Raw genomic sequence first — 25556 nt, forward strand, 5'->3', positions numbered from 1 at the left:
TGATTAAAAGGCATTTGGTCAACATTCCTTTATTTATGCTTCACTATTTTCTTATTTTTATAGGATATAGAGTGTGATTGAACTGAACATCTATTTGGCTGATCCTCATCATGAACCGTGCTTTTAGCCGGAAGAAAGGTAAGTGTGCCCATTTGAAGCACCTGGGAGTCAATTCAATATTACTGTTAAAACGGAGCAGAGATGTTGAACATCAGTTTTTCCTATTATCAAACTATGTGGCTCCAGAATGAAGTTAGAGTAGAGTAACCCAAACCTGTAAATATTGCTAATTAATCTTTTTTGGTTATCATCCCAATGAAGGTGTAGGATTGTTTAGTGTATTTAGTTCAGAAAACATTTATGATAATATGTTATCTGGCTATATGATTCTGTGGTGTGAAATTACAAAAAATAAAGTGATTTGACTTAGGAAGTTAGTCCTAACTTCACTTTTCATAACCATAATACTAAATTTCCTGGGTTTACATAGGTTACAGTGATTTAAATCCACTCATATGTGTATATTTCACTTTTATTGAATAATGTGTGAGGATTAATATTAGGTGAATTGATAGCAATGAGGCCAAAGTAAATTTGTTATTAATTTTACTGTAGGAGTTTAAAATAAATTTAAATATACCATAGTTATCAGTACAGGAATGGACACAGCTGTTTTTTTTTAATAAAATGACTTTTATTTTTCCATTAACTGTTATTTTTTTATAAAGTGATTTTTATTTTTTCCATTAGCTGTTTTTTTTTTTTTTTTAAAGGGCAGGAAAACGTGACATTTGATAATATATTTCATGATATACTCATAGGAAAGATAGGAAAATTTGATAGTTTTCTATAGTTCAGTGAAGTTAAAATAATGTATCCTTGTCATCCTGGAAAGAGTTCTCTAGTGATGGGCACCAGGCTGTCTCCTGTTTAACATGCTCTCAGTGACCTGGGAGAGAATACTTAGACAATGCTGCTCAAGTTCTTAGGTAATTGAAAGTAGGAAGAGATGGCTGATGTGGTAGGTATGTGGGGAGGAAATGACCAGTTTGGTCATATTCCATACGACAAACTGAATAAGATACTGTAAATTGCCAAACATGGGTCTAAAAACTCTAATGCTTCTATACTGTTTATATATTGTTATTATTGGGAAGATGCACCCAATTTCTGTGCAGGTAAAAGCATGGCTGAAAAATAAAAGTCCTCAGTGTGATTATCAAGGGTTCTAGTTCATTTTCTAATAGATGAATAATGAACCTTCTTGAACCAAGAAATAGATTGTCTGTACTACTCCATGCCATCAGGCACAGTGTGTTCTTGCTTTAAAGGATTAATTGATACATTACAACATGCCTGGTTATAAAGGATGACTTCAGGACTTTCAGCCATGTAATAGGAAGCATAGCTGAGAACTCTTGGTGTTTTTCCTTGCAATGTTTGAAGACCTTTGAATGTTCGAATGCGGTTATTTAGTTATGGGGCTAAGTTTAACAAAGGGAAAATAGGTGTAAATTATAAGGTCATTGATTAAATGTAGGGAAAAATTTCCAACAAAGTTGTACTAAAATATAATGGCATTATTCAAAGTACTAACTTTTTTTGTTACTGAAAAGAGAAGTGTTCAAACATTTGGATGTGGTACAGAGGATCAATGTATTCAGTAGGGATTTAGGTAAAGTGAAGAACTTTTAGGCACTTTTCAACCCTGGGAAACTAGGAATTTATTATTTTACTTATTTTTTCTGAGTAAAAGGAAAGCAAAATGACATTTGCTGTAGTCTCTAGCTTGCTTCCCAGATTTTTGTGATTTTTTTAATCACACTATCTTGTTTTTTAAAAACTCTTCTAGATCCTCCCTCTTTTTTTTCCTTACAATTCCTTTTCCCATGGTTTTAAAGTAGAAACTTTACATTTCTAATTTACTATTTATTTGAAGGGGATTTGGAGTGTTTTTTAATTACTATGCCAAGAGCTGGATAGTGAGATGAGTAACTAGCAGTTAAATATTTGTTTCACTTGAAGGCAGTGGGACTAGAACCATGAGGAAAATTAGAATGATTTAGAGAATCAAGAAGCAGAAGCACCTGCTATTTCCTGCTTTGCTGCGTTCTCTTTTTTCTTTTGACGTCTCTTATTATTTCTGTCAAGTGATTATATGTCTTTATCAGGAAATTATTGATCAACATTTTACTCCAGTTCAGTTAGAACTTGATACCAGAAGTTCTGCTTTAAGTCCACCAGTCACTTTGGACTCTCATGTAGTACAGCTGTTAAAAGAAAAATTCTTGGAGTCTGTGCTCCTAGGTTCAACCAATCGCACTCTTTAGTTGAATTTTAATTTGAGATGCAAAACTGAAATTTTATGAGGGAGTTTATATAATTTGGCCATTGAGAACTATAATTGTAGCCCTAGAGGATATATAACTCATCTTTCCAATAACTAGCATCATCATACACTGTACTGTACTCTAAACAAAGCAAGACGCTCTTCTATCATTAAAAACTTATCTCTTATTTATAGATATCCAATTTACTTGGTTATCATGTGTAAACTTACTAAAAGTTGCTTCATCCTGTGCCTCAGAAACCTAAGGAAAAGAGATAGTTACGTTAAACCTAAATATAATTTTTTTTCTCTTTTTATTAAATCTCTCAATTAGTAATTTGCCTGGTATTCTTTGATGGAATTGGCCAGATACTTCACTGATTTTAATTGTAAATGCTTTAATGGTTATTAGAGTTGCTCATAGGTTCTGAAAAAAGACCAAATGTACTAGAATTGCATCATTTGGGACTATTTTGAAGAGCTCTGTAAAAATTACTTAGCTTCATAATCATAGATTAAACCTTAATGAATGTATTTGTTTTATAGCTTCTTTCTCTATGTTAGCTTTCTTTTTGATTTTTAAAAATCCTATAGTCTGTATTACATCAAAATGAATCATTTAGTCAAAAAAGCGTAAAATATAGCATGTGAATAGATGTGATTAAATAATTAAACTAATTACACTTTAGGTTCTTCAGCTTATCAGTTGACGTACTGATGAGTAGCTATAACCATAGTGCAAAGCACTTAAAATTCAATAACATTTAAATATTATTTCCTTTTTATGAAAATTTTACTCAAATATATCCATTAATCCAACAATATTTAGTTTTAAATTTAATTAATTAATTAATTAATTTATTTATTTATTTATTTATTTATTTTATTTTTTTGTCTTTTTGACTTTTTTTCTATGCCACTACCGCAGCATGTGGAGATTCCCAGGTTAGGGGTCTAATTGGAGCTCTAGCCACCGGCCTGCACCAGACCCACTGCAATGTGGGATCCAAGCCGTGTCTGTGACCCACAACACAGCTCACAGCAATGCTGGGTCCTTAACCCACTGAGGAAGGTCAGGGATTGAACCCGAAACCTCATGGTTCCTAGTTAGATTCGTTAACCACTGAGCCATGACGGGAACTCCAGTTTTAAACTTAATATAGTCAGAAAAGGCACTTTCACTCTCTTAAGCTCTGGTGACAAGAATAATGGTGTTTACTGCGTCTTTCTAGATGAGCTCTTAATCTAAATACGTTTTGAACACCTAGATTTACTGACCCAGTAGTCAGAGTGGTTTGACATCTGACTGATATTTTGAAATGTTGGCATTTCCTTTCATGTGAATGTTCACTATTGAATTAGTGATTACAGTTTAATTTCAAGAAAAGGAACACATTCTAGAGTGTCAGTGTTCCTATTTCTGCACCAGTTCCATTATCTAATATCTTCTGTGGGTCTAAGGACCACTATTTGTACCCTCTCTTCAAGGTCAGACACATCTGTATGAGTTAACATAGAGTTTTGTCCTATCATTTTTTTTCTTTTGCCAAAGTATACATTAAAATGACATGAAGGGAAGTTCCCTTGCGGCACAGTAGGTTAAGGATCCGGTGCTGTTGCATCTGTGGCACAGGCTGCAGCAATGGCATGGGTTTGTTCCCTGGACCAGGAACTTCCACATGCTGTAGGTACGACCAAAAAAAATCTTGATGCTGAGGAGTAGTAATAATCATAACTAAAGAGCGGGTTATAAGACTAATAACCTGTAATTCATGAAAGTATAATGTAAAAGAAGAAAGATAACACATTAATCATTTACTTAATTGATATAATTACTTATGGCCTAACTGATGTTACTTTTTAATATTCTTTAAAAATTAAGAGTTGTTTTATTATTTGAAAACTTTTAAAAGGAAAAGACTTTTATATCAAGGAAAAATTCCTGTAATGCTTTCTGGTTACATTGTTCTTATATCTGACTAGTTATGCTTTGTCTATTTGGCAAAAGAATCTCAGAATGAGAAATGCTTCCACTCATATCAGACTCCTTACAAATGCTAATGCATGAATGACACCCTTAGAACCTGTGATTCAATTTGACACTGTGTATTCTTCATTGCAGACAAAACATGGATGCATACACCTGAAGCTTTATCAAAACATTACATTCCCTATAATGCAAAGGTAAAAAAATTCATCTGATATCACCGAATTTTATTTTGTTATAATATTATTGCTGATTTGTGGCTGATCTTAGAAAGATCGCTCATGCATTGGAATTGCTTGGTATATGGTCCCTGAAAAAATGTTTCATGAATAAAATAATTTTGTAGTATATAATACGAGAAGATATTTTTTTCCAAAGAAGTATTCTTTATTGAAAAACACTGTCCTTTATCATTTCTGTTTAAGTCATGCATGTATTTTCTTCCAATGATTTTAGCTATGATTTTCAGTATCATGGCCTATAGGAAATAAAACAATCAACAAATTAGTTTCCTTTAAAAATACTTCATGTTGCATTACACAGATGAATGTAAATACAAATGTGGAAATGAGCTACAGTTTTAGTGAATGTAATTATCACCCAAAAAAGGAGACAAAAACTGTTAAGAAAATGCAGAAAAAGATGCTTTTTTAATGAATCTTTTGTTCAGATTGCTGCATTTTAGTAGAAAATGGAAACAGTTCTATGTCTTCAAAGCTCTGTGTCTTCAAAGATTTGATTCATTGCTGTTATTGGAAAAGTAGACAAATCAATGAATGCAATTTACAAGAGTCTTTAGGAGTGCCCATCATGGCTCAGCAGAAATGAATCTGACTGGCATCCATGAGGACACAGGTTCTATCCCTGGCCTCACCTGGTGAGTTAAGGGTCCACTGTTGCCTCGAGCTGTGGTGTAGGTCACAGATGTGGCTCAGATCCTGCGTTACTGTTGCCATGGCTAGGCCAGCAGCTGTAACTCCAATTTTGACCTCTAGCCTGGGAACCTCCATATGCTGCAGGTGTGGCCCTAAAAAAAAAAAAAAAAAAAAGGAGTCTTTAAAGAAAGGTATTATTTTATAATTAATGATCACAAAACTTGAAATAGATTTTAGAAAAATCTGTTTAAATTTGGGAGAGACAGAAGTGAATTAAGGAAATGGGTTTGGGAATAAGAATAAGAGAGTGGGCTAGACTTAAGCAACTGACTTTCAGAAATGGCATGGGGAAAAATAGAAAATGATAAAAATTATTTACTTATTTGTTTATTTTCTTTTTCAGCTGCCTCAAGGCATATGGAGTTCCCCAGCCAGGGATCAGATCCAAGCCTCGGCAACCATGCCCCAGCTGTGGCAACACTGGATCCTTAACCCACTGTGCCAGGCTAAGAATTGAACCTGTGTCCCAGTGCTCCAGAGACACAGCTGATACTTTTGTGCCCCAGTGGGAACTCTGATAAACTTATTTTTATAAGAGAGCAGTGGACTGGTATACTCTACACTGAGATGTAAGGAGATTACTTATGAGATATTATTTCAGGAAACTTTTTCTAAAGATTTATTGAACTAAGAATCAATAGTGTTTAATAAAGAACCTCTACAGTGCTGGTCTGAGTCTGAATCAGCAGGAAGTAGCATTTAAAAAACCATCTAGAAGTCCTTCCAGAGGGTTGCTCAGTAGTGAGCTTTTTAGAGTGCAGCAACTATTTGTCTTCTTACTGACTTTGCAACAAAGAAAATGCTAAAAAATGTTTTCTGTGTGAAACTAACATACTTGAAACCACTACAATGCTTATAAGTTTCCCTGTAAACTTACCATGAAGATTGATTGCCATGATTTAGTTTTTGCCCTTAAAAGTTTACTTAACTGAATGAGAAAAGATGAGTTAATATTATCCATCTTTCCAGATATTCCTCATATTAGCTCTATGACATCTTCATAGAAAAAAAATTATCTAGAAAACCACAATTATTTTAAAGCACATACTTCATTTTTTAAAATCTAATCAGTCGACATAGAATTATATCCATAAGTGAAAATGATTGAAGTGCCTCATTTTGAAATACTGGTTTATAAAGGGTTGAAAAATTATATTGTAATTAGGACTATCTTTAAATCTTTGGGTTAATGTGACAATGGAGATCTGCTTGTCTACATGGAAAAGTTGCCCTTGCTAATTCACAGGTCCATAACAACTGTAAGACATCCCACACAAAGTAGAAGGCACATCTTCCAGACAGGAGTCAGTCAAATATGGAAGAGCAGGTTGGTTTCCTTCATTCTCATGTGACTTTCTGAGTGATATCACGTGTACCAAGAAGTGTTAAAAATATTTGAAGGACACTTTTTTTTTTTCTGAATTCCTTTCTTTGTGGCACTTTTAAAATTGATTGTTTAGTTGTTATTCTTGAAAAATTTCTCTACCTCTTATTAGAATACCTATACCACTTGAAAGCCAAATTCATGTCCACAGGAAGTATCTTGGAACAACAGGAAAAAAATACAGACTCTAGAACTAGATTGCCTTGGGTTACATCCTGACTCCAATACTTAATAGCTGTGTGTTTCGGGGCAAATTATTTAACCTTTCTGTGTCTATGGTTATTTGCAAATAGGGGTGATAGTAATTTATCATTAGAGTTGTTATAAACATAAAGATGTTACACGATGTGTTAGGATAGTATCTGGAATAAAATAACCACTCATAAATGTTAGCAATTATTAATTTATCTTTTTATTTTTCACTGGACTTACCAAGTGCCTATCTCACCGTAGATATTCACTAGATATGTGTTTGATGAATTAATGCATAATAACATTTCCAAAGTAACTACAAAATAGTTAAATTTCATTGAGCCCAGGGTATGCAAGGAACTGTGCTGGTATGTTTCTATATGATTTAATATTTCCATGAACCAGTACAGTGATTATTAATGTTATTACCACTTTACATAAGAGAAAACTAAAGCTGAAAGATTACTTTGCCTATTGTCACAAAACAAGTAATGCAGAGCCAGACTAAAACAAGTAATGCAGAGCCAGACTAAAAAACTGAAGTCTATCTGACTTCAAAGATTTGCTTCTTTTATGTATATAATAACACTTGATTATTGATTCATTAAATGACTGTTATGTCTAAGGCACTACTGCTAACACTTAATTGAACATTGGTGGGGCTTCAGACACACGGGTTGTATAATCTTATGGAACTTTTTATCATAAGGAAATATCTTACACAAATAACTAACATAAAAGGCAGATCTTATTCTTTGCCATTCAAGTGGCACTTAATAGAAAACTATGAGAGAATGGTGAGTCACTCCTGTTTTATGAAACTGGGAGTGAGATAGGGTTTCTGAGAGTCAAAACAAGAGTGGATTGACTATTTTAAGCTGAGGAATCTGGAAGAGGAGGAGCTCTGTCGGGTCTAAGGCACAAACTGAAAATGGGAAGAGTTGGGTTGGGCATAAAATGCTAATGATGGTAAAGTACTTTATCAGTCAATGTTCCACCTAAGAAACAGAACTAGTAGAATGTACACACATACACACTCACGTTTATTTCAAGGAATGGGTTACACAATTAGGGGTCCTGTCCTGGCAAGTGTGAAATCCATATGGCAGATCATCAGGAAGGGCAGGCTCAATCTCTTGGGCAGGCACTGACTGCAGGTAGAATTTCTTCTTCAGGAACATAGCAGGTCTGTCTCAGTTCTGTTAAAGCCTTTAAAGTGATTGTATCAAGACTAGACAGATTACGCAGAATAAGCTCCGCAGAATAAGCTCCTTTTCGTAAAGTCAACTGATTATAGATGTTAATCATATCTACAGAATAACTTTGTGACAACATCTAGATGAGTATTTGATTGATTAACTGCATAGTGTACCCTGGTGAAGCTGACATGTGACATTGACCATCGCAAGTATTAATGATGGACTAAGATAAATTGGGAAGGCTTTGAATGACAAGAGAAGCAATTTGTGTACTGAACTAATCAAATAGGATTTGGGGAAGATAAATCTATAGTCATCTGAAAGTTGATTTGGATCAAGAGAGATAAGACGACATTAAACTTCAGCTATCCAGTGTGTGGTTTTAAGTTTATATGGGATAGTAGATAAACATGTAGTAGAAAATAAAGTTGAAAGAATGGATGCAACAGAGAACTTACTTGTATATGGTAGAAAACAAAAATATCTATTTTTGTTCTATCTAAAAGGGAAAATGATCATACCATTAAAAAATTGCCATCACTTTATTCACTGTTGGCATCCACTGGTTACAAATTAATCTGATAAATTTAACAGAGCTGTTTAAGAATTACAATTCTTGGAGTTCCTGTCATGGCTCAGTGGTTAACGAATCCGACTAGGAACCATGAGGTTGTGGGTTCGGTCCCTGCCCTTGCTCAGTGGGTTAACGATCCGGTGTTGCCATGAGCTGTGGTGTAGGTCTTAGACGCGGCTCGGATCCTGCATTGCTGTGGCTCTGGCGTAGGCCAGTGGCTACAGCTCCGATTCAACCCCTATCCTGGGAGCCTCCATATGCCGCAAGAGCGGCCCAAGAAAATGGCAAAAAGACAAAAAAAAAAAAAAGAATTACAATTCTTCCTGGGGAAATATGTAATAACCTTTACCCTTTTTTCAGTTTTAAAGTAATTAATTTTTTGTTTTCATATTCTAATTTCTTTAGTTTCTTTTTTAGGAGCATATTTTATTTCCATATTCTTTCATTTTATAAAACATTCTATTTCAAAAATTCGCATTTAATATTCATAGTGTACTTATTTCAGATCATATGTAGATATAAAATAGTAGTTGGTTTTGAAAGCATTTTCTATGTAGGGTTCATTTTTTGTTGTTGTTTTAATGAGCAGTCACAGCATTAGTACTAGCTAATTGGGAAGTCTACAGTTTTCCTATGTACCTTGTAGTGATGCCCCTGATGGGGCAGGGGTGTCACATAGTACCTCACAGGTGGCTCAGGGTAGGGCACCTCAAAATATGTCGCAATGGCATATTGATAATTTTGAATTAAAATTACTTAAGGAATTGCCAACACAAGAGGAACATGCTAACCTTCTTTTCTATCTTTCTAAAAGCAAGAAATAAATCTCTCTTATGAAAGGTGCATTCCCTACACCTGGAAATAGGACACCCTTATTGCCAGAGACAGGGGATTTGGACTAGAAGCTGACATAAACAAACCTTGTTAGTTCTTTAATTTACTACCTCAAGCCCATATTCTATTTAGATTCTTCACTGTTTGAGCAACCCAAGTTTCTTTGGCTTGTCAATTCCTCACAAATTTATTGTTTCTTTGTCTTAACAGTATGAAAATATAAAAGCTTCCTGTTTTGGCCACTTCTTATGTGCTGTTTTTCTGAGACCTTGTTGTACATGAATTAAAATTTGTTTTTTCTCCTGTTAATCTGTCCTGCATTAATTTTATTATTAGTCCAGCCACAAGAACTCAAGAGGGGTAGAGAGGTAAGCTCCCCCTCCTCGATATAGACCATTGTAAAATTTGAGAACTCCCCATTTACAGAGTTTTGATAGAAAGAATGACAAGAAGTAAGACAAGTTTACCAAGAATCAGCTGTGAGGCAAAAATGAGTACACGTCAGGAGTCTAGTACAGGGGTCCAGGCAAGGAGAGTGATTGTGGCTTGAAGCTGAATAGGAGCTGAAGAAGGAAAGTGGTAGGCATCCAGGTATGTTTTGATGATAGTGCTGAAGGGCTCTATAGGTGGATTGTGTATTAGCTTTCTATTGCTTCTATAATTAGAACATTAAAGCATAGATTTAGAAATAATTTTTGATCACCCTTAAGGAAGAATGTAGTATTTTCCATTTCTCCAAACTTTTGATGAGATGACTAAACTGTCTTTTCTATATAAAGATGAAATATTGGAACAATTTAATGAACTTATTATTATGTTGGTATGAGAAAGTCATTTCCCAGATGAAGAACTGTCATGTAATTTATAAAAAACACATTTATTTATTGTTTTGTTCTAAAATGTATAACTGCCCCCCCAAACATGATGTATTTATCTTTTTATGAAACATCTAGCTTTGTTAAAGTATATAAGAATTCAATTCTAAAGAGATTACTACATTATTTGGCACCATGTGGCAGTAAAGAGAGTCAGTGTTCCTTGATTTTCTGTTTACTGTGTTTCAAACAAATAGGAACATAGACCTTGACCGTAAAAACTTCTGACTTCTCTAGGAAGAGAGAGCAGGCACATTAAATAAATTTTGGAAGAAAACTAAGTAGATGATGACCACCAATAAACTATGAAAGTTAAAGAGGTTTAAAAAGAAAGATTGTCATATTTCAGTAATTTCTAGAAGTATCAGAGTTTCATATATGAAAATACATGTTTTTTCCCACTAGATGTGGTTGATAAATCAGAGAAGGTTTGACTGAGCGGTGACCCTCAAGATGGTCTTTATTCAGTGAGTTTGTGGTTTCAAACCAGCTTTCTCAATCTTTACAACCTAATCTTTTTCAACAACATTTATAGCCTGTAAGCTCTTATTTGGCTTTGAAAAAACAACAGAGAACAAAAACAAAACAAAAACCAGATGCAATCTCAGATATGACAGTGGTTAGAACTTGAGTTCTAACCCTTAGATAGTTGAAATCCACATCTTAGCCACTTACATTTGAAATTTCCAGCTAAACTTATGCAATAGTCATTAATGGAGGAAAATTAGAATCTAGAAATGTAGTGTGTTCAGATGCATGCCAACATCTGCACTGATGCTTTTAGAATTTAATAGCCTCATAGTTGCTACAGTGATTGGATCAGCCACTTCTCAGTCAAATTATCTGGGTTCAAATTTCAGCTCCCCCAAATAATATCTGAATTACGTAACTTTTCTGTCCCTTAGTAGTCTCATTTGTTAAATGAAATTAATAATCGTACCTACCTTATTGGATTATTAGGAGGTTTAAACGAGTTAATGTATTTTGAGAAAACCCTTAGATTAGTGTTTTATATATCAAAAGCTTGTTATGTCTTTGTTACAAAATGTGTGCTGTCAGCTCTAGAGCTGGACTGGTTATTGTTATCTCTTGAAATAATTTAGCCTTTGCATTGTTATCTGAGAACAGAGAACCAAGTTCCTAGAATACAAGTCAGATACCATATCTTTTTTTTTTTTAATTTACCTCAGAAACGGTGAAATCAGCCAGAGTATCTGTTGTGGCTAGTCTGAGAGTTTCAATTGGGGAAGGAATGGCTTTTCCTGCAAGGATGGCAGGAAATGCTAATTACCTTGTGGGTTAATACACAAAAGGCAGCTTTGATTATTAAAGAAAAATACCTCTGTAATCATACTTTCCTATTACTTTCAGTTTTCAACAACTGTGTTCCAGAGCAAGATGTTAATGTAAAGATCATCTTGGTCTTAAAATTAAATGCAGAAGTATAAGGAAGTCTACATAAACCTTTTAAAACTGTTATGCAGTTTGATTAGTAAGAAGTAAATAAAGAGAGACTGTTACAACATTATGTGGCCTAATGAATGATGGTAAAGGAAGGTATTAATAGAACTAAAGCATTTTACCAAAGCGTCTCAAAATTAGTTTTGATGAATATATGATAAATTACCCTACAATGGAAAGTTAATATTATTTTATGACTTAATAGAAGAAAATTTGACATGAGACATAAATGATGTCTATAGTCAGGTCAAAAGAAAAAAGAAAGGAAATTGGGAAAGAAAACATTCATGTTCAAATTGAACCTTGTGAAACCTTTAAAGGTTGGGAAAAAGCTACATCCTTCTTTCTTTCTTTTCTTTTTTTCTTTTTTTTTTTTTTGCCATATCCCATGGCATGTGGAAGTTCCTGGGCCCGGGATTAAACCTGCCCCATAGCAGTGACCCAAGCTGCTGCAATGACAATGCTGGATCATTAACCCACTGTACCACAAGAGAACTCCAAAAGATACATTCTTATAATCAATGAGATGCATTGCTAAAACATCCAAAATAGTTCAGAATTCCAAATTCATAAGATTCTTTTCTTTTTTTCTTCTTTGTCTTTTCTAGGGCCGCACCCGTGGCATATGGAAGTTCCAGACTAGGGGTCTAATCGGAGCTGTAGCCACCAGCCTATGCCAGAACCACAGCAATGCGGGATCCGAGCCGTGTCAGTGACGTATACCACAGCTCATGGCAACGCGGGATCCTTAACCTGCTGAGCGGGGTCAGGGATTGAACCCGCAATCTCATGGTTCCTAGTTGGATTCGTTAACCACTGAGCCATGACAGGAACTCCAAATTCATAAGATTCTTTTTTTCTTTTTTTTTTTTTTTTGTCTTTTGTCTTTTTTGTTGTTGTTGTTGTTGTTGTTGTTGCTATTTCTTGGGCCGCTCCCGCAGCATATGGAGGTTCCCAGGCTAGGGGTTGAATCGGAGCTGTAGCCACCGGCCTACGCCAGAGCCACAGCAACGCGGGATCCGAGCCGTGTCTGCAACCTACACCACAGCTCACAGCAACGCCGCATCGTTAACCCACTGAGCAAGGGCAGGGACCGAACCCTCAACCTCATGGTTCCTAGTCGGATTCGTTAACCACTGCGCCACGACGGGAACTCCAAAATTCATAAGATTCTTAATGCAGTTTTGTAATAGCAGGAAACATAAGCATTTGCCAGTTTTGCTGGTTGTGGATGGATACCTGGAGGAATGTAAAAAATATGAAGAATATGAGTTGCTCAACTACATTCCATGTAATTCATTTTGTTTGTTCAAAAATCAGTTTTTAGTTAATTTCAAAGTGTAAGAACTACTTCAAAAAATCAATTGTAGAGTTCCTGTTGTGGCACAGTGGGTAAACAATCTGGCTTGGGTCACTGCAAATGTTTGAGTTTGATCCCTGACCTGGTGCAGTGGGTTAAAAGGATCCGGTGTTGCCACAACTGAGGTAGTTATTCAATACCCAGCCCAGGAACTTCCGTGTGCCTCAAGTGCACCATAAAATTAAAAAATATATATATATTTTTAAAATCAATTTTATGTAGCACCTTTATAAAAAGTTTTCTTAGATTTTAAAATTGGTCCTCAATAAAGCTAATATGTACAACTTATTTTCATTCTTAACATGTAAACATTTTATAAGCATATCTGTTGAACATTAAATGTCATTCCCTTCAATTAAAAGTGATATATACTGTTATATTTATTGATAGTAATTCTGCATCTGTAACCATATGTAAATGTCCCTTTCTTTATGTGTCACAGCAGTGCTGACACATACTTAAAAGGAAATTAGAATGCTATAATGTTATCTTTCCATTGCTTTCTTTAGAGTGGGAAGTTATAAGTGTTTTTCATACCTAGACAATGTGAAAACAAATAAGAATATAGTAATAACTGGAAGTTTGTTGAATTATGACTTTATGGTTGGTATGTGCTTATAAAATATAAGAATAAATGTAAAAAGAGAAATGAAACTAAAGACTGAACATTACCTACTTCTCAATTCTTAAGATGAATTTATAAAATTAATTTAATTTTTAAAGATCATATGCTTATTTTAAAAAGAATACTTTGTTTCCTCCCCCAAGTTTTCTGAATTAACTAGAATAGTTATTTATTTTAAATTTTTATTTATTTAGTATTATTTTTTGTTGTATATACAAACCATTTTGGTTTCAAGTGTATAACATAAACATTCCATATTTGTGAATATTGTGAAATGATCACCAGAAAAATTGAGCTAACATTTAATAGTTATTAAATGTAATGTTGAAGTTCATCATCATTGGAAACTATTACTCTATATGAGAAAGTTCTAAAAAAAGTGTAATGTGGCTGTTAGAAGTTGCTGAATAGGAAAAAAAAAATTTACTGAATAAAAACTAAAGACTCCATGTTAATTATTCCTTACATTTCATTGTGGGTTTCAGTGTCTTTAAAAAGACAACACATGTGCTACAGGTTCAAGACATTTAGTCTTGAAAAGGACTTCGGGAATCATTTATTCCAGTGCCATCATTTTCTTGATAAAGTAAATCGAAGCCTAGAAAGGCTAAGTGATTTGCTAAAAGCTTGTATAACAGGATAGCAAAATTAGGTCTAGAAATCGTCTCCTCTTCAACATTCATTTTTTCTTTCCATTGTAATATATTATTCCCAATTTTAAAGAGATAACCTACTTAGCAGGCACATGAATGAAACCAGAGAAAAAATAGACTGTGTGTATCTGCCTTTTGTATATGTCATATGTGAGATTGGTTCCTCTGTGGAGCCCTGTCCATAATTGATCCCTTGAACATCATTTAAAGTCAGCCAGGAGTTTGGCAAAGATATGAGCCTAGCAGATTAAAGTCTATACATGCCTCCCTAACAGAGAGGCCACAGAGTCTTGGCTTTTGTAAAGTATTTTATTTCCATTACTCTGCTTTGCATAATAATATCTCTGTTAATATCACCCCTGGATAAAATTGCCTTTGGTGTAATCTATCTTTAAATGCCTCTTCAACTTGAGAGTACCTGATCATAAATTAGGATTTTTCTGAATGTTGGATATATTTATTATTTATCTCATATTTCTACATAGTTATATGTGGCAATACATGAGATGACAAGAAAGCTTGTTCAGAGCCGAAGAGTATAAAAAATGAAAAGTCTGATTTGATCTCAAAAGGGTCAAGAAGTAGCATTCTGAATCCTGAAATATGAAGCTTAGGGATCTGAGCAGAAAAGACAGGAAATATCGTAGTTTGGGAGGAAAAGTGTTTGAAAAAGGTAAAAAAAAAAATAATGTTTCCATCAAAATCATTTCAGTAGTGGTTTTGTTGAGTAACTAAAACAAACATATGCTAAATATAAGAAGATTAGCAAAGAGGTGAGTGTTTTTTGAACAAAGGAGCCAATAGAAATGAAAAATGGAAATGAAGATGAAGGGGTTGTTGTGAGAGCAGGAATACAGCAGGAAATACCAGGGTTTTTAAAATCATTTAGATTTAAACATCTAATCAGCATTATCATTGGATATATGGTTGCATTTCAAATATTGATTAGAAAACTGTAGGTACAAGAAAGTTGCCTCCAGAGTTTTCTTTTTGTTGTTGAATTTGAGTGGTGTGAGATAAGGAAAGTAGTCTGTTCATTTCAGAGACAGAATCCCTTCAGATTACAAACCAAGATGCCAGCTCCCCTGTCCTTACATTTTAAGAGACATTTGGAGGAAAAAAATCTTTCATCCCTTAAGAAATACGTACATAAATACACCTATTTTAAATCAAACTAAAGTCATTTTTGCCCTTCTTCTAATTTTATGAACTATGGGAAACTTCATCTCCAGAGCAGTTATGCATATTTTTACATTTAAGAATGGTCTCCTATTGTGTGCATATTTCTTCTGTTTCCAAGAAAGTGTTTATCATCTTCTCTTTTTAGTTCCTACTGAAACTAAGTACTTTCTTTTTCTGAACCTTTAAAAATCATATTCAAGAAAGTAAAGGTAGAGTCAAATGTCAGTCTGTACATCAGAGAATATCAGAGCACTTCCTTTCTCTGTGACTTGTATAGTCGTGATAGCAAAGCAGTAAAAAGAAAGGCCATCAGGGAGCTAAAGATCTGATGTAATTTATGCAACCATAGCTGAGAAAAGATATCATCTCAAAGAGAACACAGGACAAAGCATAGAAGAGGCAATTGTTCACACTATAGATCTGCACTGTATTATTTTCTAAGAATAATAACCTTGTTTTTTTGTAAACATAGTATGTTGCAAGACATGTTTCCTTGAAAACTCCATCTTGTCCTTCTTTACTTTATCCCATCTTCTTGTCTTACTTTATCCCATCTTCCTTCTTGGAAAAACAGTCATAGCAGTGCTGGTAAATGGCTTAACCTTAAGAGCAAAGACCTAAAGGCATAAATGACTTAAGCTTAAGAACTGTTATGTGCCTAGAGGTCAGAGTAAGAGCTTAACCCTTTACCACCTAAGTGGCTTTCTAAACAAACCCTGTATCATCCACCCATAGCCACTCCTCACTTAATCTCACAATAAAAGCAGTGTGGTTTCTTGAGGCAGGGCTCTTGGTCCCTGAGACCTTGAGTCCCTGGCTCCCACCTTTACTTAAGATAAATGTCTCTGTGTCTTGTTTTATGTTAACTATTTTTCCCTAAGTTCCACAGCACCCGTTCTTCAGCCCCATCCTGCTGAGCTGGCCCCGGCAATAGTATGTGCTCATTATTAAGATTTAAGCCATACAGAAAAGCACGGAAGTATAGACATCAACACACTGCTCAAAATCCTAGCAGGCAGATATAACCCAGTATTATTTTTGATTAACATAAGTCTATGCATAAATAGATAAATAGGTAAAAAATAGCATTCAACAATGTATAAACAACCCTATACCAATAACTTTCTAAGCATTTTCCAGCTATTATATCCTTTTATCTTCACAAATGCCCAATGAAATTGGGAATATTAATATCCCCCATTAAACAGTGGAATTATAACATTAAAGGTATAAGTAATTAAATAATTAAGGAGATTGAGGCTGGGAATGAATAGATGCAAAGAATTAACTTTATAAGAAGGAAATTTTAACATGCATGCTATTTTGTAATAAGAAGCACTGAACTTTACTTGAATTTAGCAGAAGAAAAAATGAAACTGAAGTCAGTCTAAGGAGTTACTAAATTTCAGATACGTATATCTGTGCCAAAAGTAATATTAGTTCCTCAAAGATTGCTCTTGGGTTAAAGGAAGACAATTATGAAAGTCATTAAGTGTTTGGCATCCTTCTGTTTTTCCTTAACAGAGCATTTCGGTTTTTGACAGTGTGTACATGTGAATGATGGGGTGGATAGCCTACTTTCATTTCCTACCTCTAGTGTGCTTCACTCCTCAGTTTCTGCTGCTCCTTTCACTTTTACTTGCCAGGATTTGCAACATATACATTTTGTTCTGAAACAATAATTCCCCAGTTGTTTAATCTTAATTGTGTATTGAAATGGATTCAAATCACCAACACCCCATTTACCATTTCTTCTCTATTCCTGAGTTCTGTATTCGATTTTGGTTTTCCTCTTCAAGAAGTACTTTCCGAGGAGGCTTCATAACTTCAGTATATCATGAGGTATTTCACATTTGAGAATGTCTATCATCTTAGATCTTTCTTTCCCTCAGAACATTAGTCCCTGCTGCACTGTCTTTCCTCATTCTCTGTTGAGGAAAATGTCTGAATCTACCTCACTTTCCCCCCTGGAAGGTATCTTACTTTTTCTGTATGGATACCTGTGACTTCATTCTTTATCATTAAGTTTTAATAACCTAGCTTATGGGCCTAATTTAAGTCCCAGCAAGCATGCTTTGGAACCAGAAAATGACATCCTCAGTTCTGTTGGGAAGGCTGCCTATGAGGAGAAGTTAGAATAAAATGTGGTTTATGGTCTTCAAAATATAAAAACAAATTCACTTTTTCAAAGAAATATATATGCTAATTAAGAGCTATTATGCTCTCAGTACAGCAAAACCAACAGTTCTGGATGTCGGAAGGCAGTGTGCTATAATCAAAAGAGTGTTGGGTTCTGGAGTCTCATAGAAAGGAGTTGAAAGTAAACTCTGCAACTGAAGAGCAAGCCTATATTTAACTCATTTTTCACATCTATAAAGTGCAAATGATATCTTCCTCATAAAGCTTTGTCTGTACAGTGCCTGGTACATGGTTGGTACTCACTAAATGTTGGTTTTCCCCTTTTCTCTCTTTCAGGTCTACCTACATTTAACAAAGATTTGATATAACGTTGTTGCTGTGGGAAATAACTTCCATAGTTTCAAACAGTCAACATACAGATTGGAGTTTTTAGAACATAGGGTATTCATTAGGAGATTAGTTCCTGATTCTTTGCATATTTGAATAGCATGGCTATCCCAGGATTCACTGTTGTGAAATAGTAGAAGCAAGCTGGTAGACTCGCACAATCCCCCCTCTCTTCCTACCCTGTCTCAGGCAGATTTTATCTGTGATGGAATTACAGACGGTGAGAGGCAGGCAGCAATGGTTAATTATTTCCTAGGAGATTTAGAGTCAGAAAGGCATAAATCACCCCACCCCAGACTCTGCAGGTTCAGATAAAAAATGGTGCCCTGGGCAGCAAACAAGCAGTGAAGGGGCTTGATCTACCTTTAGTTGATCCCCAGTCATAATCCTAAATAATTAAAGCTTGATCTCTAGCTCCGTGAAGTTTTGCATTTATTTCTAAGGATTACCATACCACTTACTTGGTAACATGTCTGCTTTTATTGCTCATTAGAATGGTATTACTCCAGGCTTGCTCATACAAACACTTGCTGAGACAATGGGATGTAAACAAAGCAAGTCTTACAAGCAGAGAAGCTATTTCCATTTGCAAATATTCAGACCAAATGATATGTTGCAGGAACTGCTGGGGAAAATAGGTGGGATTGCTATGTTCAAGCCTTGCCAGGAGAAACATGTCAATAAATTTACTTTTTTAAAAAGTTAGTAGAAAGAGTAAGGGAACAACAGCTAAATAATTTAAGAAGTGAACTTAGAATTCTACAGGTGCTTTGGTGTGTTTAGGTGTGAGTGTGGCAATGGCAGGTTAAAGTAGTATCAGGTATTATAATGAATGAATTGATTGTCCTTTTTGGAAAAGTAAGACAAAAAAAATTTATGGCAAAGATGTGCTGCAGAGCATAGACCTATGAGCATTGTATCAATGGTACTTGTGCACATTTAGCTTGAACTTTTATAATGGATTAGTGAATAAATATGTTTTTTACCATCTAATTAGTAGATTTCATAAGCAATATTCTCCCATATGTTTTCCAGTTTACTATAATAAAAGTATAGTAAATGATCTAAATAACAGAACATTAATTAAGTGGGTGCAGTGATTCTTTCAATGGCCACCATTATAAAATGGAAATCACTGTAGTTAAAAAAATAGTTAATGGACTATTACAAATTTAAATGATTTTGTTTTCAATTTCACCATGAATCACCTCATGGTGAGATGATGTGTATAATTGTATCTATAGGGGTTTGGTTTTATGGCATAAATTAACAATCTTTTAAGCTAGTACCAAGAGCCAGGTTTGTAATTCCAGAATATCTGATTAACAAAAGACATGAACTTTTACTTTACAGATGTTTACAGACTGGTTCAGCCCTCTTCTTTTTAGCAGGTACTAGGTGCCAGACTCCAGGTGTTTAAAGTGCCTGCCCCACAGACCCATGGAAGAGGTAGACTCTCTCCAAGGATTACACAAGGCTGGATGATTATTAGAACATACAAGACCCCTTGGGCCTCATGCATGTCCTTACTCATGCAAGGCTTTTAAAAAAGCAATGCAAATGTTACGGTGAGAGAAAGAATTCACACAGAAGCATCAGGAGCCCAAGAAGCTTCCAGACATCCCTCTCTAGGGTGCTTGGTTAGTCACACAAGACTCATCTCCAGATTACAAGCCACTAACATATGTGGAAGGAATTTGGGGTTCAGAAGACTTTTTTATTTTTATTTTTTGTCTTTTTGTCATTTCTTTGGCCACTCCCACGGCATATGGAGGTTCCCAGGCAAGGGGTCTAATCGAAGCTGTAGCCACCGGCCTACGCCAGAGCCACAGCAATGTGGGATCTGAGCCGCGTCTGTGACCTACACCATAGCTCACAGCAACGCCGGATCCTTAACCTACTGAGCAAGGCCAAGGATCGAACCTGCAACCTCATTGTTCCCAGTCAGATCCGTTAACCACTGAGCCACGCGGGAACTCCCTGTTTTTATCTTGGCCAAGTATTTAGTATCAGGCTTCTACACATTCCAAAGATATGCATATAGCTGGCTCACTGTCTTACACACCATGGCACCTTGAATCATACTGAAGTGTTATCTGTGGGAAGGGTGAAGAAAGATTTCCTAATGGAGATCAAGAACCGGTAGAGGAGTTCCATCATGGCTCAGCAGGTTAAGGATCTGGCATTGTCACTGCTGTGACTCTGGTTACAGCTGTGGTGTGGTTTTGATCTCTGGCCCAGAGAACTTACTGCATGCTGCAGGCTCAGTTAAAAAAAAAAAAAAAAAGGAACCAGTACAAACCCTCAGTAATGGAGACAAGGTGGCCATTACAGTCAGAGGAAACAGTATATATGACCTTCCAGAGACATCCCAGAACATGACTAATTGTAGAAAGGCTAAGGGTTCAATAGGTTGTAGTGCAAATGTATACAGGTAAAGTAGATAAAGAAATATGAGGCTAATCCCCCAGTTGTATTCCTAGGTGATAAGAGTGCAGTGATAGACACAAACTTAAAATGGGGGTAATGAGGTTCCAGGTCAGAAATATCTCTTGGTTCCAGGCATTGAATTAGGTCGTATGGAACATTTAGATTGGAGATATGCAAGAAAGAATTTAAAGCAAAGAATATTCAGCATAATATTTTGTGACCATTCAGTAAACACTAAACAACTAAAAGGGTAATTTTGTGATCTTGCATTTTAAAAGCTCTAATAATTTCTGTCAGAAACCTACATGTTATAAATAGGAAAAACAAGCTAACAAAAATTGCTTTTAAATCTGTCTCATGCTGTGAACTTATGTTAGAACAGACTACTGTTTTCGAGTTTCAACATTGTCAAGGGAAAGGATGTTTTTCTCAGTTAACAAAGGTGCTTGCAGAAGATCAGGTGAAAGTTGGCTTCCTGTGGAGGAGTTTTGCCTTGAGAATTTCAATGTGGCTTTTTTTCACTACAGAGAATCAAATGAGACTTTCTCTTCTTTTTGTTCCATTTTCTCTTTTATTCAAGATTTTTTTTTTTTTTTTTTTGGTCTTTTTGTGTTTTAGGGCCACCCCTGAGGCATATGGAGGTTCCCAGGCTAGGGGTCCAGTCAGAGCTGCAGCTGCTGGCCTACACCACAGCCACAGTAAAGAGGGATCCGAGCCATGTCTGTGACCTACACCACAGCTCATGGCAATGCCAGATCCTTAACCCACTGAGGGAGGCCAGGGATCAAACCCGCATCCTTGTGGACACTCAGCTAACCGCTGAGCCACGATGGGACCTCCTATCCAAGGATTTTAATTTGACTTCCAAAATAATTAACTGAAGTTAAATTCATGTATACAAATATACATAAGGTACACACATCTGTATATATCCATATATATACACTCATGTAAGTGCAGGTAAGAATAAGAACTGAGTTTATTGTCTCGTACAGATCAAAGGACAAATGATACCAGCTTTTAAATCTGCCCATCTTCATGTTTGCATAGCATTTTTTAAATAAGCAATTTCTTGACATCTGAAAAAAAACCCCACAAAACTTGATTTTTTTCTAAATGATGAGCCACTTCCTTTCAAATACTAAACAGCAAGAAGAGTCATCAATATCATATTGTATATGTCCTCATCCTCCCTCACGATGAAATGTCTAAAAAAGTAATCACAAACATCAAAAAGCCATTTTCTGTGAACCACAAAATTACCTATGCCATGTAGAGTAGTGGTCTCTATACCTTTGCAAACTGCAGTGTCTCTTTGCTAAGTATCATTACCTTACATTTGTTTTTGCTTTTGCATTACAGTGAGATAGTCAGAACCACTATTATTATATTTTACAAATAGGAATACAATCTTAGAGTGCTTAAATTATCTGTCTAAAGTCACACCACATAAAGACTAAAACCTGACCTGTGCAGATAAAGTTCATTTAAGTTCTAACCTATTTGAAATACCATGTTTTTCCTCTCCAAGCTGCCTTCTCTAATTTCAGAAACTAATAGTAGACGAACATATTGTATAACTTCAAAATTTTTAAACTTCAAAATTTTTAAACAGATATAGTATTTTTATTGTCACGTATATGCCTTTTATTTTGAATTTTACGTTAAAGCAACTTTCTGCATAGAAGTATAAAAAAAGAAAACTGCTTTTGAGAGCTGTGGGCTTTTATACAGAGGAATGGTGCTGTGTGCTACCCTATTGCCCCATTTTTTTAAACCTATACATGCCCTTTCTGCACTATCCTAATACAAATAGACATTTTAATAAGTAGGGCATGCATGTCTTTGACCAGATTAAGAACTGTCACAATGCTTTGTGGCACAAGGAAACGTTATCACTGAATATGCAGAAGTAATCTTATTTGGTTTTATTTAGAATTGATCAGTGCTTCTTAAACTGGTGTGCTTGTAAAAAAAAAAAAAAAAAAATGCAGATTTCCTGTTCATGTATTTTGATTGAGTAGGTCCAGAGTGAGCCTAAAACCTTGCACTTTGACTGCAATTGTACTTGTGAAGCACTGGGAAAGACAGGGTATTTTCTTTGTGTTGGAAGATACAAATAGCTAAAAACACCAAATGAAATACACAGATAAAGCCTATTTAATCAATGCTCTCTACCTTGCTCCCTACTACTCTTTAGAGGAAGCTAATAATGAGCTGAAAAATTGAGTTGCTTTAGTTTCAGTTCTTTTTGCTGTTGCACACCAGCTGTAGCAGTGTTAATAAGCATTAAACCATCCAAAGATGATGATTAGGAAGAATAAGAAGAAAATTGCAGGATCTGAATAATCCATGTACTGGTGATACCTGGATGAATAAAACTTTCAAGTACAAAAGTCTTATAATAAAATGGATTGTTATAAACTAAGGAGTAAATTTCCAGTGCAGTGGAATACTTTTCTTAAGCTGTTCCTGTATGTATTTGTATAGTATAGCTATCTCTATCAAGATTTTCTGAATGTCTCTCTATGATTAGCAAGACTTGTGGAGTCGAATTTATCGGGAGTCATTTGTTTTAGTAACCCCTTGCCTTTCTCCAGTTTCTCTTTCATGCTCCCTCCGTGGTGACTTGCCCAACTTCCTTTTCCTTGAATTCATATTCTCTAACCTGCTACTTTTGATCATATTGGATAAGGGTTTGTGTTTGGTCATTGGTATGTGCTAACTGACCCCTGTTTTAGCAGTGATACTAGTCCTAGCATTGTCGACTGCTCTAAATTGTTAGACAGGTATTCTCTCCCCATCCTCCTGTCAATACTATGAGGTAGTTAATGTAATTATAACAACTCTCTATATTGTTACCTGCTTTGGTTCCTATTATGTCCCCTACTTCACAAATAAGGATGTTGAAGTTTAGAATAATTAAATTTCTTGCCCATGGTTACATGGTTATTTTTTAAATTAGAATTCACCTTTAATGTGTTTTATAATTAAATTACATGAAGAACAAAAATTATCTATTATAGTACCTAGACATAGTGGTGGGCATCTGCTATTCGTCTCACCATTATCAGTCCCCCATACTATTTTTTGTTGTTGTTTTACATTTTTTTCTAGTTTTATTGAGATAAAATTGACATAGGACACTGCATAAGATGTATAGCATAATGACTTATACACCCTGTGAAATGATTACCACAATAGGTTTCATAAAATCCAACATCTTGTATAGATACAAAGATAAAATTACAAAATGTTTTTTTCCTTTTGATGAGAACTCTTAAGATTTACTCTTAACAGCTTTCACATATATCATTCAGTAGTGTTAACTATAGTCATCATGTTTTACGTTAAATCTCTAGTTACTTATCTTATAAATCCCCCCACCCCCAGCTTCTGATTGGTTACAGTTATTAATCAGCAGAGTTCTCAAGTTCAGACAGTATGATTTTAGAGTATGAGCTTCTAATCACTGTAGCCTGTCATCAGGGCTTAGAACTTGAAAGCTTTTGACTTATATAAGTAGAAGTTGTCTCCTGTTAAAGATTTCCTGTATCTTATTCTGTTCTGTTAGAAGGAGTTTCTCTAGGTCTCATTGCTTGATAGGCTCCTGCTCTTCTGATGAAGTTTCTAGCAATTTATTCCTGAGAAATTGCCAGAACAGAAAAGAACAAGTAAGTATCCTATTGTCCCGCCCTCTTCCAGAACGTATCTGCCAGTAGGCTGCCTTCCCTTCCTCCCTCAGACTGCCTTTCCCCACCTTGAACACTCATCTTGTCACTTCTTCCTATGCACTAGTTTTTCCAGAGCTAAGTTTTCTGTTCCTCTGCTTATAAATTTCATTTTATCCAAAAAGTACATTTGTTCCTCATTTGCTCTGATTTCATAGGGCACTCATGCTTTATTAGAGTTCTGGTACTTAGGAAAGCCCTGGCAGGGTAAGAAGCGATTGTGGGAGGCTTTGAGTAGAGAAGGACGCAAAGGGTGGAATGGACAGTTCTACACTGGGCCAGTTCCTGTAAGAAGAAGGAGCGAGAGGGGACAGAGCCAGATTTGATGGCCATGGATAGAGGAGTTCCATTAGGCATTTAATTTGTCATGATTGCCGCATGGTTGATAAGGCGATTCTTAAAAATTATCTGAACATTTTAGAACTCCTCTTTTCTAAATTTGCCAGAATTAGAACTTAGACTCACTTCTAATAAGGAGCCTATGGTATGTTTGTTATTAGCTCTAAGAGTATACTAGGGTAAATCATTTACTTTGTCCATAAGGTAATGTCTATAATTTTAATTTATGTACAAATGAATATTAATTATCATACTAAAGATAAAAAAAAATTGTCAGCCTTCGGTCTGCAAACTTATGGAACATTTCCTGATGTTTTCGTTATCCTTAACGAAATGAGGTATTATAGGTATTGAAATGAGGTATTATATTGAATGAAGTATTATATTGAAATAAGGTATTGTATTGAAAACAGTATGTGACACATAGAGATGTTAGGAATCACCCCTTTCTCTGTGCTTGCCAGCCATCTGCAAGAACTTCATTTAATCTCTGAGTATTTCAAAATGCCAGCAGAACATAACTTCTTGACGGAGCTTTTAAAGGACACTCTAATGGAGTTTTCTTGGAAAGTCTCCTTTTCCTGTAAACATAAAATAGATGTGAATACAGCTGCCATGGGCTTGGCATATAAACCACTCACTGAATCATTTCTACAAATGACTCTGAGCATATCCAGCTAATACTTTATGAATCCATGAACCAGTAATGTTCTCATCATGTTTATTTTGGTAATATTTTATAATAGAAAGTGTTAGTAATTGATATACATTTAAATTAATTCTCAGAGATCTATCCCTACCTGCACCCTGACTCTCTGGATTTAACTTTATGTTAACACATACTTATTAAAATTGTTTGTAAACTGTTTATTATAAATGGCCCAAATACATTTTTTCCCTGATAGTTACTACCTTTGATTTAGTACTACACAATATCTCA

The 25556-nt window shown here is 35.2% G+C and overlaps 1 protein-coding gene across 28 annotated transcripts in view; it reads left to right on the forward strand.

The window, feature by feature from the left end:
- The window catches only part of GULP1 (GULP, engulfment adaptor PTB domain containing 1), a 264095-nt gene that overhangs the window by 166508 nt on the left and 72031 nt on the right, over positions 1-25556 (forward strand). For 20 of the 28 annotated variants that reach the window (XM_021075382.1, XM_021075366.1, XM_021075376.1 and 17 more), the window contains 2 exons: positions 64-138; positions 4452-4513. In XM_021075382.1, the coding sequence (XP_020931041.1) occupies positions 111-138; positions 4452-4513 (90 nt within the window). In that variant the 5' untranslated portion in view covers positions 64-110. Of the gene's footprint in view, positions 1-63; positions 139-4451; positions 4514-6497; positions 6579-24120; positions 24221-25556 lie in introns of those variants that run through there. The other 8 variants (XM_021075371.1, XM_021075360.1, XM_021075372.1 and 5 more) reach the window with 2 other exon arrangements.

This window comes from Sus scrofa, chromosome 15 (genome assembly GCF_000003025.6).
Source record: "Sus scrofa isolate TJ Tabasco breed Duroc chromosome 15, Sscrofa11.1, whole genome shotgun sequence".
NCBI lineage: Eukaryota > Metazoa > Chordata > Mammalia > Artiodactyla > Suidae > Sus > Sus scrofa.